Here is a 22268-nt window from a genome sequence, read left to right as displayed (position 1 = left end):
TGAAAGAAAGAATACATTGACCTTTTCTTTAGAGCTGGAAAGCTATCAATGCCCTCTCCCATAGACATCTTTAATTTCCTCTCTTGTGCCATTCTCCTAAACCTAATGGATTGCAAGTTTATTGCAATAAGTATGTTGGAACGAACATGTTTAACAATGTGCTTAAATGAATGAACATATTATATTATTAACTCACCTTTGATTCTCTACCAAGGATGTTAGCTATTTGAGGAAGTTCTCGAGTTGCTTCACCCTCCTCTCTCATATAAGATTTCATTAACTCCTTTGTTACACTCATTTGGAGTTTCCTTCGTCTAGTTCTATCTACTGTCATGACATCTACAACTAGCTACCTAGTTTTCTCTATCTTACTCTTTGAAGCATCTGGTTGAACATCATGGTTATGCTCTTTAAAGGGCATGTGACTTTGCCATGGAGAGGAGACCTGATACACACAATGGCTCATCCTTATTATGCAGTTTAGAGACATAACATTTGTTGTCTCACTATTCTTGTTTGCAAATTTTACTCCAAACCATGAGTTGACTTTACTCTTCCAAATGTGGGTGGAAACTCTAAGATTAGGTTTCCATTATACTCACTATGAATCTCTTTCACACTGACCTTCCTAGTGGTGCTAGCAAAAGGTGCCTTTAGAACATTATTTCTTTGATTACAATTATTAAAGGAATGACATCGTGTGAGACCTCAGTTCCCTCACCTATTAGAGTTATCATCAAGATTTAAGTGCTCAAATCTAGGAGTTATTATTGATCGACCTTATGCACTCTTTAAATCAATAATAGTTTTGCCTTCTCCAACCATTAGAAAATTTTATATTGTGATCTTTTCCATCAATGTCCCATTGAGCTAGTATTGTGACAAGGATAGAGGAGTGCTTTCTATCACCTCATCCACGTACAATTGCATTAAAGCTCTCAAACACATAATGAGGCTTATGATAAACTTCTCCATATTACTATTAATCTTTCGTACTGAAGCTGAACTAAACGAGTTGGAAAAAAAAGAATGCCATGAGTACAATGTGGCCGAGTCTCGAAAATATTACAAAATAATTGCACACTCATTCATTCCCTAAGTCAAGCACTCCAATGCATCTTTTAAGGCCATTAAATTCCCTATAATCTCTAACTACACCTATCATTGTTATATATTTCCAAAGAGGGAGGTGATGGAGAGACCTCTAGGAGAAAGAGAGGGGCACATACATATAGTGAGAAAGAGGGAGTTGGAAAAAAAGAATGCATGGGTTCAATTGTGAGTACAATGTGGCTGAGTCTTGAAACCATTCAAATATAAGTGAAATTTGAAAAATATTCCAAAATAATTGCACTCATTCATTCCCTCAGTCAAGCACTCCAATGCATCTTTTAAGGCCAATAATTTCCTATAATCTCTAACTACACCTATATATATATATATATATATATATATATATATATATAGTACTATAGTTAGTTATAACTACTAAAAACATTCCAATTAAAATTAAGGGATAGTGTTAGTGGGCCCATGTGTTAAGTTAGGTTATTTTAGTTAGTAGTTAGCTAAGCTAGTAGAGAGTTAGTTGCTAAGGTTGTATAAGTTGCATAAGTAGTTAGTTAGTAAGGTTGTATGAGTTATTAATGGTTGTAAACGTTAGTTAGTAAGGCTATATGTTAGTAATAGTTGTATGTTAGTTACTTAGTCAGGTTCTAAGGTTATTTTATAAGTTATCTAATGTGTTTCCTAGCTTATCTATATATCTAACTTATACGTGCATATATAATAACTATATACTAACTACAAAAACAATTGAAGAAAACTTTTAAAAAATACCTTTTTAGCCTACTAGTTGGAATAGTAGTACTACATACTAACTACTAACTACAAAAATGATTTTTAAAAACTTACTACATACTAACTATTTACATACTAATTAACTACAAAAACTTAACTACTAACTTACTAACTACAAAAATGATTTTAAAAAAACTAGTTAGAATAGTAGTACTAACCCTACCTACTAAATAATCACTTTAAAAAATAGGTTAGTTGTTAGTACTAGACCTACTGACAAATTGTAATACTAACCCTACCTACGAAATGATAACTACCTAAACCTACAAACAAACAGTAATAATCCTACCTACTATTGATAACTAACAATATTAACTAAATTATGGTAACCTAGTAACTATTAATAGTCAGCAGTAAGTACTAACTAAAGTAGTAGAACTAATACTATCTTGATTGTTTCTAGAGGACATGGATCCAATAGTGACCTTAGGTCTCCTACCTATAGGTGGGGAGATTGTGCTCTCGGCTCTCATTTTTAGAGGACATAGATCCAATAGTGACCTTAGGTCTCCTACCTACAAGTGGGGAGATTGTGCTCTCAACTCTACAAGAGTGCTCTTGATTGTTTCTAGAGGACATAGATCCAATGGTGATCTTAGGTCTCCTACCTACCGGTGTAGAGATTGTGCTCTCAGCTCTATCTTGATTATTTTTGGAGGACATGGATCCACCAATAGTGATCTTCGGTCTCCTACCTACAGGTGCTCTTAGCAATTCAAATAAAATGCTTTTAAAGAGGTAATAAACAATGCTCATAACTCTAATGGTGTTGAGAGAAGAAAGAAAAAATAATGAAGAGCTTGGTAATAGTGTATAAAGGTGCTCAGCAATCTGTATATGTGCTCAAAGGTCTACATGTATGCTCTAATAAGCTATAATAGTGTGATGTATATTTTTTCAACTTTTGACATAGGTGATAATTGAGGTTTTCTTTGTGGATTTGATTGATTTTATCCTTAAACTCTTCTTGAACTTTGTTCATTTGGATCAGTTCCTCCATCGCGTTGTTTGTGTACTATGCTTTACAAGCTTGCATGCTAGCGTTGTGGAGGGTTCTCAACCACAAATTCAGACCATCTCTCAGACCAAGCATCATATTGAGAAATATAGGATTAAAAATGCATTTATTTCGGTTTATCCATATAGCCCACAAATATATTCAACCCGGATAATGTTCCAGGACCCTGCATAACATTTGATTGGTTGACCTAAGAGAGTCTCTATCCAAATAAGATCCAGTGAGGGATTGATTCAAAAATTTTAATGCATATGCATTGTATGCACAACCAATAAACAAATGGGCAATTGTTTCCGGCTCCTTTTACATCTTGGGCATAAACCGTCTCCATAACCAATAATATTATGCAAACGTGCATTTGTCCAACTGCTTTATGCATGATGAACCAGCGCAGAGTATATTTTTTTAGTGGGATGATGGGCGACCAGATCCCCCAATTCTCAAGCAAGGGCCTGTTTTTTATCCAACGTGTTCACTTCTACAACCAGCAAGAACCAAATTCGTGATAAATTTTACATTAGAAGGTGGCTAATTTCCAATGATTTCATGTTGCTAATGTTGCAAAACATAGGAACTACAAGGTTGAGCTAGCTTCATCATAACGAGTAGCCATCCCTACTCTTTGCTCAGACGGGTATTTCCTATCTTCCTTCCTCTCCTGCCACAGCTGATGGATGTCAAAAAAATATAGTAGGCAGCATAGAAAGTTCCCCCCATCACCCGTATTAGCTTACTTTGAATTGGCTGACCTTGTCACCCCTATTAGCTTACTTTGAATTGGCTGACCTTGACAAATGTGCTTTGCCATCCGCATGGCTTGGTTCAGTAGAACATAGCAGCAGACCAAAAGCTTGATATACTAACTCGCTAATCAGAGGTCACAAGTCTATTAAAGACTTTCAACATGCACAGATTGTGCCGCATCTCAACTGATTACAACTTCTCCCAAAAAAATAAGAATTTCACAACTAATTACTTCTCCCAAAAAAACAAGAAACAAAAAAAGCTTTTATTAGCAAGCACTTTGCTGTAGCAAGCTTGTCCTTCGTAAAGAGGAAACGAGTTCCTCACACAAATTTCATGCTAGCATCTTAGTGTCTAAAAAGTCTTCTGCAAAGGCTCCTTCCCATTATTGCTGGATTATCACCAGTTAAAAAATTCATAAACATAGAATAAACCCTTGCCACTATAAATTAAAGCTCAACCTGACAAAATACAAGAGCATCTTTCTGCTTGTACAAAGAAAAAATGCACCCTTCTATGAGATGCAAAACCCTGCTGAGCTGAAAGATTGCCGCTCCCTTAATCCACCGAGACGACTGGCAAACATTTAGTACCGCAGCCAGTAGGTGCGGCGTCGGAACCAATTATAATCAGGAAGATTTTGAGTTGGGCCCATGGAAGCAATAGCCAGTTCCTGTATATAAAAAAGCCAAAATATCTTCAGAAAAAAGCACGCCCTCACACAGTGGATTCTTGACTTTTGCAAAAGTAAAAGCTTCACCTTATCATAAATAAAACGGTTGGCAACTCTCTTGACTGTTGCAGCATCAACCGCATCTATTCTTGCAAATAATTCAGTTAAAGGCAATCTCCGACCATATGTCAACAACTGCTTGCATGAAAAAATATACCATATAAGCATAGGCAGAGAGTAAAACACACCGACTCTAAAGCTTATTTTATCAACCTACAAAAAATATGCAAAATATGCCTTGTGAGATCTCATGCCTAGACTATATGCACAAAAAAAACACTTGATAGGAAGTCCACTACACCTGACGCCCAATGTCTTCTGCAACTGCACTTGTTCCATCCATATGGAGTAGCAAACAGGCTTTCAGCTGCACCAAAAAGACAAATGTGTTAACCCTCCTAGTTTGTATGTTCAGTACTGATTATGACCACCCCAATTTAGTAGCTACTGCTAAAAACCATTGAAACTTTTTTTTGGTCCCAAAAAAAACATGATTCAATACAACTTTATCTTGGCCAATGCAATGTCACACCAACTACGGAAACTATTATTGCAGTCATGAAGGGCTTTTGCCGTGTAAAACATTTTTTCTCCACAAATGTCATCTCCTCCTCAATGACTTCAAAAAATGAACTCATGCGTTCATTCTCGAGAAGGGATTATCGAGATGTTATTATTGGACATGTCATCTCCAGCTCTCTTTTACCCCATTTTATCCCCTTTTTATCCAGATATTTATCAGATAATTTAAGGGATTTTTCCCATATTTCTAGGCATTTCTATCTGTCGTGGACATTTGTCCTCCAATGCTACTGGCTGACTGCTCTACATGACATGTACATAAGCATGGCCATTGTGCCTTCAGTTATTCATTCAATACATTCAATATTTTCAGTCTCTAGCTCAAGTGTTGGATCTCTCTTGGCTGTCTACTCTCTCTTGTGAGCTCTATTTGCTTCCACTTCACATTCATATATTCTCACATGGTATCAAAGCTCGATTTGCTTCCACTTCACATTCATATATTCTCACATGGTATCAAAGCTCTTGTGCTTCCACAGATCAGCAAGAAGAGTTTTCAGCCTGCATTTTTTTTCTCCTCTGCTCCCTTGGCAGCTGCAATTTGGAGATCTACTTCATCGAACAAGTCAACATTTTTCTGCTGTGTTTCTCCTACAGCAGCACCTTGCTGTGTTTTTTTCCCAACCTTCCCTCTCCCTCCCAGTTCGTATTCAATCCCTACCCCGGTCTAGTATTCAATCCCTGTCTCGGACTAGTGGTAGCACCGTGCACTTGCTCCATTAGCCTCTCCGTCCCTCCCTTCATCGCATATCGGGTCCGCTTCCGTCTTCGCCTGTGTGCCTTGATCTCCGGTAGGAGTACAGTTCGACATCTTTCTTTCACCTCACCTAGCATCTAGGGAGGAGTGGGCCACCCCCAAGCGCGCGCTGCTTAAGGTCGCGGACAAACTCGTCCCAAACATAAGCTGCCATACCTAATCTACTGTGGGCATGAGCCCACTGGGTCCACCAAGGAATGGCCTCACTCTTTCAGTACCATTCTAACTAACTACGGCAAAGTAAGCTTCAAATTGATGCAACCATGAATAAAGAATTGTGGGGTCGAGTTTACCATTATACTTACTGAAATTCATTTTCTCAGGAAAATGATTTCAGGAAGCCGCTGGTGTCAATCTTGCAAGGTAATGCTCATGTTTCACGCGTCGCATGGCTTCGTCTTCGCGTTGTCAGATCTCCAATGCACACATTTGCAACTCAAGCATCGAACTCGACTGTGGTCGTGACCCTTCGAGAGGGTCCTTGTGTAGAGGATCTGGAATTTGGGATACGGAAGGAGAGGGAGAAGACGGAAAACGCAACGCTAGAGAACGGGTGCGCTCTTCCAAAGCCAGTATTTGCGCCTTCTGTTCTTCTCTTCCAACTTGATGCTCTCGTCTGCGATTGCTCGCATCATCTGTTGGAACATCTCTTTAACACTCATGCCTGATTCCTTAGCTAGGCTGCCTGGTGCACTTAAGTCCCAAGGTTCTTGGTCTCCTTCATCTTCGAAGCTCACCATAGCAGGAAAATGCACCTCCTTTCCCACAGCGCAATCTGACCATCCACTATGTATGCGGGAGGCTTCCAGAGGCTGAAAACCAACCGTCCTTCAAGGGATAGGAGTCACTCCGAAAGGGGTGGTCCACCGGAGTCTGAAAACCAACCACACAAGCGAGAAAAAATTTCTAGTTTCTTGCTGAATCTTTACACTTCAAGTACGCTCTAATACCACTGTAACATGCGAAAGCTTCGGGGGAGATCGGTAACTTCAATGCTCGGAAATCAGCACACTTGTCGCGACAATATTAATGCACAAAACTGAATGTTGATGTTGGCCACCCTTTTATAGGCTCTTGGCCGGTCATCGAGCGTCCACACTTGAGCGCCCGCCCGTTAGTCTATCCCGTCAATCAGCCTGCCTAGCTCCAAGCTTCCCCAAACCTCGAAGCTAGTCTTGCGTGTGTGTAGCACATAGTAGATACACACTGTGCACATGACATACTCCCCTTCCTCTAAGAGCTCACTCCTGAGCTCACTAAAAAGCCAGGGTAATCTCTTTGAAGAGTAGTTAATGTCTCCCATGTAGCGTCCTCCTCAACACGATCCTTCCACTTGATCTTGTACTCCGTGATAAGCGTATTATGCAATCTTCTTTCACGAAATCCAAGAATCTTTTCAGGTTCATGCGGAACAAATGTAATGTCCTCGACATCTATAATTTCTTGAGGAGTAACTAACTGATCTGTTCCACCCAGTACTTCCTTAAGTCTACTGACATGAAATACAGGATGAACTTTCACATGAGAAGGCAAATCCAATTCATATGCAACTGAACCAATCCGTCGTTTAATACGAAATGGTCCACAGTATCTAAGGGATAATTTCGGAGATCGACCTGTCCGTAAAGTCTCGGAATCTTTCGGAACTCGCAAATACACCATCGTTCCTTCAGAGAACTCTCTGGGTGAACGATGTCTATTAGAAAAAAATATGTCTCAGTCTTGAGTACTTCTAATAGATTCCTTCGTAACTTGTAACATTTCCTGCATATCTTGCAAAAAATTATGTGCTGCATCAAGGTGGTACCAAACGTTATGTACTGTACGGATCCGTACGTACTGTACGTTGTTTGGTACGGAAAAACATTTAAGGTACGTAAAAATACATAAAATCTCAAAAATTTCAGCCACCTACATAAAATTTCAATCCATGTCCACATTGACATATAAAACTTTCGAAATAGAGACACAACAAGGTCACAAACCTACTAATTCAAAAGTGAGAAATTAGAATCACAAGTCGTCAATCATACTTAATAAGTTAATCATACTTAATACTTAATACTTATTACTTAAGACAAGTCACATTGTCACAAGTGAGTCGTCCATAGATGGTGGGCTAAGGCTCTGAGAGAGAGAGAGAGAGAGAGAGAGTTATGTTGCTGCCTTGGGGGCCTGAGCAAGGATGGGTGAGTTATATTGCCAGCCATACTGGGCGCCAGTGGCGAACAGAGAAGGCGGCTACGCACAGAGGCGCGAAGCGAACAGGGGCGGTGAGGGCAGAGGCGAACTGAGGCGGCGGTGAGCAAGGGACGGCCCAGGGAGAAGGCAGCAGCGACAGTAGCGAAGAGAGAGAGAGAGAGAGAGAGTGCGACTGTAGAGAGGAGAGAGCATGGCGGCTAGCCCTTACCGGAAGGTTGAGGAGAGTCCGGACGCAAGACGCAAGCACGCCGCACACCCCAAAAAAAAACGTACGGATCGATCCGTACGACCAAAATAACTATCAGTCCTGCAAAGCCCTCTCAATGACTAAAATAAGTCAGTAGAAATCTCGGTGAATGACAAAGTATCGACCTCTCTAATTCGACTAAGCGCATCTACAACACTATTCATGGATCCTTTCTGATAACGGATCTCAAAATCAAAATCCTGCATTAACTCAACCCAACAAGCTTTCCTTCCTCTCAAATCATCCGCATCACACACATACTTAATTGACTGATGATCAATCAATATCACAAACTTAGAGCCATATAAGTAATGTCTCCAAACCTTGACAGCATGAATCACAGCATAAAGCTCCTTCTCAAGAGTTGGCCAACGAGATTGAGTGTCATCTAGCTTTTTACTTTCAAAAGCAACTGGTCTACCATCTTGAAATAAAGCAGCCCCGATAGCATAGTCACTGGCATCAGTTTCAAGAACATAAGAAAGACTAGGATCGAGTAATGCTAAGATAGGTGCTTCCTTGACTCTATCTTTCAAAAGTCTGAAGGCCATATCCAAATCATTATTCCAAGTGATAGACTGATTTGACTTACGTCCACGACCTTTCAATAAGTCCGTCATCGGTAGTGTGAGCTGAGAGTACTCCCATACAGATTTCCGAAGAAAAACTACAAAACCCAAAAAAGAACGAAGTTGTTTCACTGTTCGCGGTATAGGCCAGTCTAGAACCTTCTGAACTCGGTCATAGTCAATGCTCAATCCATCTCGAGTGATCTTGTGTCCCAAGTAAATGATTTCCGTTATAAAGAACTCACATTTACTTAATTTAGCATATAGTCGATTCTGTCTTAAAATAGATAAGACAATCGTGAGGTATCTGACATGATCCTCAAGAGTACGACTATATATCAAAATATCATCCAAGAACACCACCACAAATTTTTCCAAATGTTCACGAAAAAGAACATTCATCATTTGCTGGAAAGTGACTGGAGCATTGGTTAACCCAAAAGGTAATACGAGAAACTCGTAATGGCCATACCTAGTCTGAAAGGCGGTTCTTTCGACATGCCTTTCATGAATACGTATCTGGTGATAGCCAGTACGTGAATCTACCTTCGTGAAATATTTCGCTCTTGCTAACCGGTCAATCAGGTCATCTGATCTAGAGAGAGGATAACGGTTCTTAATGGTCAGCTTGTTCAACCTCTTGTAATCTATACACATTCTCCAGGTGTTGTCCTTCTTTCTCCTAAGCAACACAGGTGCACCCCAAGGTGATTTACTTGGACGGATCTGGCCCATCCTCAAATAATCTTCGAGTTGTTTAGCCAACTCATCTTCCTCAGCTTGGCTCATCCTGCAAGGTGGAATATTGACAAGATGAGCAGCAGGGATCAAGTCAATACGATGATCTACTGCCCGTTCAGGTGGTAAACCCGATGGCAGTTCCTTAGGAAATACGTCTTGAAACGAATCAAGTATCTTCTGTAATTCTTTGCTTTCAAACACACTTAATTTGTTGACATCCATGGAAGATATGAGAAATGAAGAAAGTGGAATCAAGACACAATGAAAAGCATTGTACAAAGAAGAATCCATTATATTTCCAAAATCAATTGTATTTACAAGAGGTCCCTGAGAGGGATGAATATAATCACCTAAAATACTATACTTGGTGTCCCTACGCTGAAAAGAAAAAATATGACTAGATCAATCTATCTGGACTTGAAGAGTCTTAAACCACTCAATCCCTAATAACAAGTCTACATTTTCTAGGTGCGTAACATAGCATTCCAGAGTATCTTTGTAGTCCTGAATTTGGATTGGAAGCATCTCCACCTTTCGATCCCATACTTGCCTTCCCACAGGTAAGCGTACCTCATAGGTATGATCGCTGGGTGTCGTATCAAGACTCAATTTTTGCACAAGTTTGTAGTTAACAAAGTTGTGTGAGCTGCCAGGGTCTAGAAGAATGTGAATCTTATGGCCATTCACTTCTCCATAAACTCGGAAAAGATCATGCAAGCCAAATACTTTAGAATTGAACAGACAATCAGAACAAGTACTAGGGCGAGAAAGTAGAATAATTGACGTACCTCTCAAAGACAACTGGTTAGCTGCCTTTGGCTTGGGTCCTGCGTTTGTCTTGGCATCCTTTTGCTTTGGACACTCGTTACGCATGTGTCCTTTTTCTTCGCAGATAAAACAACGTCCTTTCTTCTTGAGCTTTAAAGCCCTAACGAGTCGTTTCTTCTTTGCTGGTGTCGAACTTGAATTCTTCGAAGGTTGGTCCGAAGACTTTCCTTCTGTCGTGTTAGCCATAGGTGCAGAGAACTTTCTTTTATGCTTGTTCCCCTGCTCGGTAACGGGTTTCGACTTGGAAGAGACCATTGTATCATCGTAGATACGAGCTGAATGAATGATCTCGTCCAATGTTTTGCATTTGTTATTTTTAACTTGTAAACGATATGAGTCTGGTAAACCAGCTACGAAGAACCCCAAAAGAGTAGTGGGATCCATCTTTGTAGCTTTCATCTGCAAGTCCCTAAACTTCTGGAGGTAGACCTCATAAGTGAGGTGCTGCGAGGTCATGGTCAAAGCTGAAAACCGGGCAACATCATAATCATCCTCTTTCTTGAGGAGTTCCTTCTTGAAGACGTCTTCGAATTGTGCCCAAGTTGTTGGCTTAGGATTGAGTTCCTTCCACTAAAGCAAAGCTTTGCCGGAGAGGAAACCTGCTGCTAACTGGATCTTTTTTCCATCATCATATGGATGAAACTGAAAATGGACCTGCCACTTATGTAGCCACGTGTCCACGATCTCCTTGGTGCGCTGCCTTTGCTCGCCCCTAAACGGTTCCGGAGTAATGTTGGGATCTAAAGCAGAGGCCAAGGTATCCATACCCGATAGAGTAGAGAGGGTAGCGGTCAATAGAGCGATGGAGTTTTGCAAAGCTTGCATCTGGGCTACGATTTGAGCCTGACGTTCTGACGAAGAAGCTTCGAGAGCTACTTTGAACTCTTGGAAATTTGATTTTGACACATAATCGTCAAAAAGATCGGCATCGATATCTTCCGTAGCCGGCAAGCCTTCGCGTTCCACAAGGGGCTCCAACTCTGATTCTTGGGTCGACATCGTGAAGAGGACAAGTGGAGAGAAAATTCAATCTTTGCACAATGAAAGTGCAAGGGAACTTGAGAGCTTGAGAGCTTGAAAACTTGAGAGATATGTAGCAAGAAGCCCACTTAAGGGGTTTATATAGCTAGCTCCAAAAGCTTCTTGAGCTTTTGCTTTGGTGTTTATATATATATATATATATATATATATATATATATATATATAAGTTCTGTTTTCTTAAAAAAAAGAAAAAAAACACATTGATCCTTAGGGACCCTCAACTTTTGTAAAAAAAAAGTTTAATAAAATAAAAAAAAACAAAAGCGCCAAATCGGGCTGGACGTATGCTTTTGCTATTTTGTTTTTTTTTTCTCTGTCCCATCGGAAATAGCACTGCCGGCTGCCTGCGAACGCCACCATGCTGCTGCCGGTGCTGCCTGAACTGTGCCAGTGCTGCCTGCGCCAGCTGCGTAGGCTTGGCTACATATGCCTAGGCGCCGGCCAGCCTGCTGGCCGCTTGGATAGGCCTGGATGCAAACTAGATAGCCCTAGGCGCCTGGCCGCCTGTAGCTGCCGGTAGCCCAACTCCAACACCCGCCAGCGTGCCCACCTCTCACACACGTGCTCTCTCTCTCTCACTCGCGTTCAACCAAAAAGCATCGTGCTTTTTGTTTCTGTTTTCTCTCTGCAGTTCGTGCGACTGCACAAACATCATGCCTCTTCTTTGCAAAGCAAACGACCCTACCATCTACCTTCCCCATCAACATGGGTTTCTTGGATGAAAAAAAACACATACTATTCTGAAAACAACAGTATGCACAGAAAAAACAGCAAGCTTTTTGAACACATATCTTTCTTCGACCTCATCTTCTCTACCTACCGACTTGCTCGTTCACGAGGCATGCTCTGAAACCACTGTCAAATCCCCACCGGATCTCCTCGTGATCGTTCCGGGTACTAGACTCGAATCCTGCAAACAAACAAATAAACAAACAAACAACAAGGGGGTGCAGGCCTGACTCACCTCCCAACCATGACAGTCGTGGGCAAGCCCACAGTCTTGGCTGTCCCCACCGAGCCACGAGCTGAGCTAACTAGGTTGACGTACCGACCAATCTCCTCTTCGCAACGTCCCATACCGCCACAAAGCTACCCTCGCGGGCCTCGAGATCGCTGCCGGCCTCGGCTGCGTAAAGCAGGTGCACGTCTGCACTAGATCCAGGCTCCAAGACCATAGAGCTCTCACAAACTCGCGAGACTCTCTATATCTCAATAGCTAACCTTGGCCACCCTTTTATAGGCTCTTGGCCGATCATCGGGCGTCCACACTTGGACGCCCGCCCGTCCATACTTGGGTGCCCGCCCGTTAGTCTATCCCTAACTCAGCTCGTCAATTAGCCTGCTTAGCTCCGAGCTTCCCCAAACCTCGAAGCTAGTCTTGCGTGCGTGTAGCACACGGTAGATACACACTGTGCACATGACAGCATCACACCTATGGAGGGCTGGCCACCTATGCGCATGGCCTTTGGCTGCTGGGCAGCCTGTGTGGGCTGCCCCACACCTGACCGACAGGCCTCTAATGGCTGGATGCCTTGTCAGCTGCCTGTCCAGAGGCCCTAGGGGTGGCCTACAGCCCTTCAAGCCCATCCCATGGCTGGTGGGCACAGCCAAGGCCCTTCTAGCCCCTTTGGGGGTGGTTCTACACCTCCCCCATGCCCACATAACTGTTCTTGGGACAGCCCTGCTGGCCCCATTCCTACATGCAAACCCTACCAGCCTACACAGTGTTTTGGCATCCAGTGTCGTACCAGATACACAGAACCACTGACATCATTCCAAAGGGAGACTCACAGCGCGGACTGGCACTGCTTCATGTGCAGGACAATGCACACCTGACCTTGGACGCATGTGCAGGACCTCGGACAACTGGAGTGGAACCCTCGCTGACTCGTCCCGGATTGGGCTCACATGGGACCAGTTTTCCACCTCAGGTCCTACACCTTCTATATAGATATGTCTACGTGGCATCCAAGTGCGGAATGCACGTGACATCCCCTTCTACTTAACTTGACGGAAGCTGCATAGCCTCCAAATAATCCATCAATAACGCCGGATAGTCGTCAAAAAACTCTTTATCAAGCCATACCGCTTCGTGGGTCCCTCGGTGTTGGGGTAAAGGCATAATGCCCACCCTTATAGTGTGTACAAGCCCATAAGTTATAGTACATAGTACACATAGTACTTTTAATGTACTAAGTGCACTATGTGTACTAGTGCAATATACATGTGTGCAGGCTTAGTTCCGTACGTCGTACGACTGAAATCGTACGTACTTGCTGTACGGTACGGTACCGTACGGATTCGTACGATACCGTACGTTTTTTTTTTTGGTCGTCGTCGTTGTTGTTGTTGTTGTTGTTGTTGCTGCTGTTGCGTGGAGCAATTTCAGTCTTCTAGAGAGCCATTCATCGCCATTTGCAGCCTATAGGGAGCTGTTTGTCAGCGTGTGCACTTGCCATTGCCATATTAGGCAAGCGATCATATTGCCTGATGAGGAGGACAAGGCAATCTTCATGGAGCTCTATAGTGAGCTTGTGGCAGCAGATACTTGCAGCACCAGGAGTCAGCATGGACGGGGGCCCGAGCAGTTGGAGTTCATAGGCCTCCGCCTTCGGCATCGGCAAAGGGTGGCCTTCGCACGTATGTGAGGCGGGGATCCTCGAGCTCCAATCCCCACCTTCATGATGATATTCCATTGCCCCCTCATGATGATACCCCACTGCCTAGAGAGCCCTTGTTTGATGATGATGGCAACCTACTTAGCGAGAATGATCCTCAGAGTGTCTCGTCCACCTTCGAAGAGTCCTCTTCAGAGAACTCTCTTGATGGACACTCTAGTAGTGATCATGTTGATGATCATGCAGATGTTGGTGATGATGTAGACTTTTGATATGTTATAGCTCTCTAGGCATTGGGCATCTATCTCCTTCTAGCCCATCGATGATGTATTGTAGTATGTAGTATCATGTATGTACGCATGTTGGAACTTGGCGGTCGCCCATGCCATGAGTTTTTGGCCTATCCTTTTGTAGCAATTTTGTACTCTAATGGCATGATGACATTATGTTCATGGTTCTACTATTTTGTAACTTCTTGTCTACAATTTTTAAGTTTAGGAAGTATTAAAAAAAAAACGTACTAATATCGTACCGTACCTCAAAAAATTTTAAGGTACCAATTAGTACCGTATTTTATCGTACCGTACCGTACCGTACCTTTCGTACTAACTAACCATGCATGTGTGATAGGGGAGTCACACACTCATGCCTCATGAGTTGACTTATCCCCACAACTCTCTCTCTCTCTCTCCCTTGTTGTTTCTCTGTGTATGTCTCCCACACATGAATTAATCTAACCCTAATTCCTGTTTCTCCCACACAACTGGTATCAGAGCCTTCAGTTCCTTCGAGGAGAAAGAAGTGGGATTTTCTTCAGGTGTTGCTGAGGACAAGGCAGCTGCAATTGCTGACAGTCGTCTTTGAGCATGACTCTCACTTGATTCTCCATCAACTTAGTGGCAGAGCTTGACAACCAGCAAAGCGAGCGCTAGTCGAAGCAGGCAAACACGAGTGTGTAGAAGCGCTGGGCGTTAGTCGTCGGCTGGTCCACAAGGCGGATAGAGCTCGTAGCGCTACAAGGCGTCAAAAAACTTCAGCCAGTAGCGTACAAAAGGCAGGCGTGTCAGGCGCCACCCAAGCCGTCGACTGCAAGCGTCGGCTAGGCGTCAATACAACCAGGCGGGCGTCAGCAGTAGGCGGAGACAGCGAAGGCGTAAACCAAGCGTGCGTTGAATCATTCGCAGCCAGGCGAAGGCGAATACGTGGCAAAAGCCTTAGCGTGGATCGAACACGCCAGTACGCAGTGGCAATGGAGCCACCTGCACGGAACTCGCCTGTCAAGTAGGGCTCCAACTTGCGGTTCTTGGCGAACATCTCAGGGCCAGCTGCGAGTTCGACGAAGAGGAGAGGAGAATAGTCTTTATCTCTCGACCTCTTCACCATCTCCATCAACGAAGGACACACGCACGTGCAGTCGTGCCGGAGACGTCATCGTCAGCACACTTTGGCACAGAAAAGGGTCTCATCAGAGAACTGTTGAGATTCGCACGGGCTGCTGCAAAGGAGTCCTTCATCTGCACTAATTCTGCAGCAGCATCAGCAAACCCCCCTTTTCCTGCAACAAAAACATAAAAATCAGAAAATTACAAGGTATTTTGCTTCAATTTTTTTTTGGGACTTGCAATTGAGCAGGTACAATTATCAATTGAGCAGGTACAGGTGCCGAATTGCTCAATTTTGAGCGAAATTGGCAAAATTGGGTGACATTGGTCACAATCAGGATCAATTTGCAGGAAATTGGATGTCGAAATTTGGGACTTTTGATGTAATTGTGCAATTAAGCACTCATACATGCTGTATGATGTGAAAAATCGCACATTTGGGCAAAATTGCAGCAAATTGCACTGCAAATCAAGGGGCTTTTGTGCCGATTTGGTTGATTTGCATGCAGGCAATCGCATTCGATGCTGTGGATAATGTGCTGATGCCTTACAAGCACTCAATGTGCCTGTAAATCAAGGGGCTTTCATGTATTGGATGTATATGTGACCAGGGGGAAGCATCGTGAACACTCTGGATGCCTTCATGTGCGTCAATGTACCATGTATGATCAGAAATTGATCTTAAATCAAGGGGCTTTTCAAGTTTGTATGCTTGTTGAGCTTGGCAAAGCAGCAGGCAAGACAATTATGCCTTGAATCCTCAAAAATCAGCTTGCAGTCAAGTGGTTTTTGCCCAATTTCTGTACGGAACTGTTGTATGCAGTGTTCGGGACTGTAAAAGTCTGATTTTCACTCATTTGGACAGCAAAGAGAGCATTTAATGCTATTGTACCTGCCGGTACAGATTTGGTACAGCTTTGTACAAGTTTTGGCATGGCTGTACATTGTTTTGAGTGACCAAAAGGTTCAATTTCAGCTGCTGTACTTGCCGGTACAGGTTTGGTACATCATTGGTGAGCACTTGGTACTGCTGTACAGTACTTTGGAAGGGCAACAGAGCACATTTAAGGTGCAGTCCAAAATCTGCAGCAACCAGATTTTGGTGATTTCATCACAAACAGTGGGAGAAAAGTTGCATTCTTGCTTCCCCAGTGGGAGATACACTTTGGGAGAACAACTGTGAGCACTTTGTGTGCTTTTGGTGCAGTGTTTGCACACTTGCAGGGAGTCAGGCATTGACAGGTTGCATATTGCTATGGCAACCACAGGTGAGAGCTCTTCATTGCTTCACATCAAGAAGCTTAAAGGCTCACATAACTATGATATTTGGCAAACCCAGTGCTATAATGTGTTGCTCCAGAAGAAGCAGCACAAGTCTATCAAAGAAAGGGGTGTAAAGCCCGCTTCTCTTACTGCTGAAGAGTGGGAAGATATGGATGAGCTAGCAAGATCCACCATCATGTTGTCTGTGTCAGACACTTTACTTTTCAGCATTCGTGAAGAGAAGACAGCTTGGGAAATGTGGCAGAGATTGCAGGACTTGTATGCCCAGCAAAGTGCCTCAAGCAAAGTGTATTGGTTGAAGAAACTCATAGGTCTTCAGATGAAGGAAGGGGCGTCTATGGCAGCCCATCTAAATGAGTTTAATGGTATTGTCAGCCAGGTTATAAATCAAAAGTTGGCAATGGACAATGAGTTCAAAGCCACTTTTCTGTTATGCACTTTGCCAGAGAGTTGGGACACATTCAGGACAGCCACTAGCAATTCGCATGCTATGCTGTCATATGCAGATGTCAACTCTGTTGGAAAGTCCAATGCAATGAATGCACGTGGGAGATCCCAACAAAGGGGGAAAAGCCAAGAACGGGGAAGGAGCAAGTCTCGCTCGAAAAAGGATTTGGAATGCCATTATTGTGGCAAGAAGGGACACATTAAAAAGCAATGCTACAAATGGAAAAATGATCAAAAGGAAAAGGGAAAAGGCAAAGACAAAGAGAAAGATGAAGCCAAAGATGTAAAGCCAAAGGGCAAAAGTGGAGTCAAGATTGAAGAAATCAATGTGTCACATGCAGGTGGCAGTGAGGATGAAGTCCTCTTTACGTCTTCACTTGATGCCCATTCACTTCTTACAGGTGGTCATGGTATGCACTCATGGATCATTGATTCAAGTGCCTCCTTTCATGTCACAGGTTGCAGAGACTTGTTTGTCAGGTATACTGCTGGCAATGAAGGAGTGGTTTATTTGGGAGATAACCATGCATGCAAGATTCTTGGCAGAGGTGATGTGAGGCTTGTATTTTCAGATGGCTCACAGCTTATGCTCCATGATGTCAGGCATGTGCCTAAGATCAAGAAGAATCTGCTTTCTACTGGACAGCTTGATGATGCTGATTATGTTACCACATTTGGTCGTGAAAAGTGGAAGATTAGTAAGGGCTCACTGGTTGTTGCCAGAGGCTCTAAGGTGGACACTCTTTACTTTATGCATGCAGGTGTTTGTCACCATGCTAATGTAAATGCAACCGAGCTGCCGGAAATTTCTATGTGGCATAGCCGGTTGGGACACATGAGTGTCAAGGGAATGGAGCAATTGTCTCGTTTGGGTTACTTGCCTTCTCTAAAGTTTTCAAGTTTTCAGTTTTGTGAGCATTGTATATATGGCAGGCAACTGCAATGCCCTCACAAGAAAGCTCTTGGACAGAAAGATGCTCAGTTAGAGCTTGTGCATACAGATGTACGTGAGATGCCTCAGCTTTCTTTGGGAGGGGCAAAATACTTCGTGTCTTTTATTGATGATGCCACACGCAAGGTGTGGGTTTATCCTCTTCGCTTGAAGAGTGATACATTCTCAGTGTTTCAGAAGTTTGTTGCTCTTGTTGAGAATCAAGCTGGCAAAACACTGAAGGCTTTGCGTTCCGACAATGGTGGAGAGTATATGTCCAAACAGTTTCAGGACTTCTGTGATGCTAAAGGCATCAAGAGGGAGCTCTCTACTCCTTATGATCCTCCACAAAACGGGACAGCAGAGAGGATGAACAGGACCATTCAGGAGAAGGTCCGTTCTATGTTGTCACATGCTGCATTACCTCATGGTTTTTGGGCTGAAGCTGTTATGACAGCCGTTCACCTTATAAACAGGTCACCTAACACGAGGCTTGGTAAGAAAGTGCCAGAAGAGGTAAGGACAGGGAAGCCTCCGTCATACAAGCACTTGAGAGTGTTTGGTTGCGTTGCGTACGTGCACATACGCAGGGAAATGCGCACCAAACTTGATCCTAAGTCTCACAAATGCATATTCCTAGGATATGGTGACAGAGGTGAAATGGGGTATAGACTTTGGGATCCCGTCAATAGAAAGATTATACGCAGCAATGATGTCATTTTTGATGAAACATGCATGTATAAGGAGCCTGCAAGGCAACAGGAGCCTGGCAGAGTCATCTTTGATGATGATGGACATCATGGACAACAACAAAGGGCTGTAAATCAGCCATTACAGCAGGAAAACCAGCCCTTAAATGGTGCTGAAAATGGTCCAAATGGACAGCCAGAGATGGCAGAAGATATCCCTATGGATATACCACAGTTAGAGGAGATACCGGGCATTATATCTCAGCCTTATGGCATGGAACAGGAGCCACCAATAGGTGATATGTAGGCTGGACAGCAACCTGCAAATGATGGTCATTGGGTACGGAGGTCCACTAGACCCTCCAGAGCCCCTGACAGGTTTGTTCCAGGGGTTGACTACTTGATGCTCACTGACTGTGGGGAGCCCTCATGTTATAAAGAGGCTTTACAGAGGGCAGACAAGGCTCTTTGGGAGCGTGCCATGAAGTCAGAGATGGATTCTCTGCATAAAAATGGAACTTGGAAGTTGGTGCATTTGCCTACAGGCAAGAAGGTTTTGCCATGCAAGTGGGTTTACAGGCTCAAAGTTGCACCAGATGCAAAGCCAACATACAAAGCCAGGTTAGTGGCTAAGGGCTTCAAGCAGGAATATGGTGTTGACTTTGATGAGATCTTCTCTCCAGTGGTCAAAATGACCACACTTAGAGCTGTATTGGCTTTGGTTGCTCATGGTGATCTGGACTTGATTCAGATGGATGTGAAGACTGCTTTTCTTCACGGTGATCTCCATGAGGACATATATATGCAGCAGCCAGAGGGTTATGCAGTGAGTGGAAAGGAGAAGCTTGTATGCAAGCTGAAAAAGAGTCTTTATGGGCTCAAACAGGCACCAAGGGAATGGTATCATAAATTTGATACATTCATGAAATCCCAGAAATTCAGGAGAAGTGACATAGATCACTGCTTGTACACCAAGAAAGCTTTGGATGGCAGTCTATTGATCCTCATCTTGTATGTTGATGATATGTTGATTGCCGGGAAATCTCGTAAAGAGATGGATACCTTGAAGCAGAGGCTGCATCAAACCTTTGATATGAAGGATTTGGGTGATGCAAATCACATTTTGGGTATGCGGATACTTCGGGACAGAAATCAGCATGTGTTGTATTTGTCTCAGAAGGAATACATTGGCAAAGTTTTGCAGAGGTTCAATATGGACGGGGGGAAGAAGACTAGTACTCCTTTGCCTCCATATGTGAAACTGAGTGCTATGGACAGCCCACAGTCGGATAGAGACAGGGCTGATATGGCCAAGATTCCGTATGCTTCAGCTTGTGGCAGTCTCATGTATGCCATGGTTGCTACTAGGCCGGACATTGCATTTGCAGTGGGAGTGGTTTCTAGATACATGGCCAACCCTGGCAAGAAGCATTGGGAAGCAGTGAAAGGTGTCATGAGATACTTGAAGGGCGCACAGGATATGTGCATTTGCTTTGGCAAACAGGATGCATTAGTGCATGGTTATACGGATTTGGATTATGCCGGTCATCCAGATAACCGGAAGTCTACTACCGGTTATGTGTTTACATTCACAGGAGGTGCTGTGTCATGGATATCCAGGATGCAGAAGTGCACAGCCTTATCTACTACAGAGGCCGAGTATATTGCAGCCACAGAGGCTTGCAAGGAGGCATTATGGCTATCTCGGTTAGTGGTTGATTTGGGTTATACAGGGGATATTCCATTGTTGCATTGTGACAGTCAGAGTGCCATCCAGTTGGCAAAGAATCCTGTCTTTCATGCAAAGACGAAGCATGTGGATGTGAAGTATCACTTCATCAGAGAGGTGATAGAGAACAAGCAAATTCAGCTTGTGAAGATTCATACGGATGACAACCCGGCTGATCTGTTGACAAAGAGTTTGCCTCCGGAGCGGTTTGCTCATTGCAGACACTTGATGGGCATTGGATGAGGCCAGTTTCAGCCTTGATATGGCCTTGTATATTATCATGTACATGCTGATTTTTCTTTTCCTTTACTTAAGGGCACTTTGCCTTTAAGTGGGAGGTTGTTGGGGTAAAGGCATAATGCCCACCCTTATAGTGTGTACAAGCCCATAAGTTATAGTACATAGTACACTTAGTACTTTTAATGTACTAAGTGCACTATGTGTACTAGTGCAATATACATGTGTGATAGGGGAGTCACACACTCATGCCTCATGAGTTGACTTATCCCAACAACTCTCTCTCTCTCTCTCTCCCTTGTTGTTTCTCTGTGTATGTCTCCCACACATGAATTAATCTAACCCTAATTCCTGTTTCTCCCACACACTCGGTCCTGAAACTTTGTGAGAAACTGTCTTTGTCTTCGGCCTGAGCCATGCTTGAAGCCGTGCAAAAGGATCTGTTCTGGAACCATAACTTCAGCTTCATCAATAATATATGGTTCCACCTCGTCTTTAACTTCTGAAGGGATCGGACCTGCATATGGTTTTAACCAACTGACGTGGAACACATCGTGCATAGTCCAACTCGGAGGTAGCTTCAACTTCATTGAAACCTCGTTATCTCTGGATGGGAAAAGGTCGGAAGCTCCTAAATGACAACTTTGGGCATCGCTTGCCCACCTGTTTCATAATCCGAAGATACACCCAATCACCTTCCGACAACTTCATATCCCTTCGATCTTTGCTGGCCTGTCGAGTGTAGGCCTCCTGCACTATAGCCAACCTGTCTCTTTAGCTGAATGGTGTGGTTGAACGCAAGAACAAGACTGTTCAGGAGATGGCCCGTACCATGTTTTTTCTTCTGATCTTCCTCCCTCTTTCTGGGGAGGAGATGTAAGCATTGTTGTTTACATCATCAATCGTTCTCCTACAAAGGCGGTTTCTCATATGACTCCACAGGAGGCTTTCATCAAGGTCCCTTTTTCTTCCTCATCTCTAGACACACAAAGCTAGATTGGTTACGAAGGGGTCCTCTTGTCGGAATGCACAACAGAAACTGAGGCGAAACTGAGGCAACTGTTGTGAAGGAAAACAACTGCTGTGAAAAAGAAAACGCAAAAGTGTAGAGAGAGAGAAGCTGTATAAACTTTGCTATATACACAAGATCCGGTACAAATGACAAGTGGGGGCCATGCCTGGTTGGGGCTGCTCGTCAGCCAGTACAAAATAGGCCGACAGCCCCTAAAGAGCCCACAGCTCAAAAAAACTCCAGTCGGCCAATAGAAGACCAGTTGGCCAGGACCATATCAGGTCGGGCTGCATACAGATCAAGTCGGCCAGGAGAAAAACAATCGGCCAGCTCTCAAGATCCCCCCAAAACTAGCAAAACTGGGAAAAAAAACAGGGAAAATGAGGAAAAAAGGAGACTACTCCTAATTGGGCAGGCACACCCACAACAGAGGCCCTCACTCCCTACTGAGTAATATGGTACAGACAGGAGATGACTGCTAACACCCCCTCTCAGCTCCTGGATGTGGAACCAACCCTAGAGCTAGAGTGCTGACAGAGCATCGCCTGAGGCAGAGACTTCGTTAAGATGTCCGTCACATTGTCCTCCGTTGAACAATAAACAAGCAAGATGTCACC

At 43.5% G+C, this 22268-nt stretch overlaps 1 protein-coding gene across 1 annotated transcript in view; it reads right to left on the bottom strand.

The window, feature by feature from the left end:
* Window positions 1-3865: 3865 nt before the first annotated feature.
* The window catches only part of LOC147638314 (putative mitochondrial-processing peptidase subunit beta, mitochondrial), a 47134-nt gene continuing 28731 nt past the window's right edge, over window positions 3866-22268 (bottom strand). The window contains exons 7-9 of the mRNA XM_086798243.1: window positions 4657-4722; window positions 4383-4490; window positions 3866-4295 (exon numbers count right to left, since the gene is read on the bottom strand). Coding sequence (XP_086654369.1) covers window positions 4209-4295; window positions 4383-4490; window positions 4657-4722 — 261 coding nt within the window. The 3' untranslated portion in view covers window positions 3866-4208. The remainder of the gene's footprint in view (window positions 4296-4382; window positions 4491-4656; window positions 4723-22268) is intronic.

The sequence above is a fragment of the Cibotium barometz genome, chromosome 5 (assembly GCF_041138505.1).
Source record: "Cibotium barometz isolate CiBa-2024 chromosome 5, ASM4113850v1, whole genome shotgun sequence".
Lineage (NCBI taxonomy): Eukaryota > Viridiplantae > Streptophyta > Polypodiopsida > Cyatheales > Cibotiaceae > Cibotium > Cibotium barometz.
This window is presented reverse-complemented; position numbering and strand designations above follow the sequence as displayed.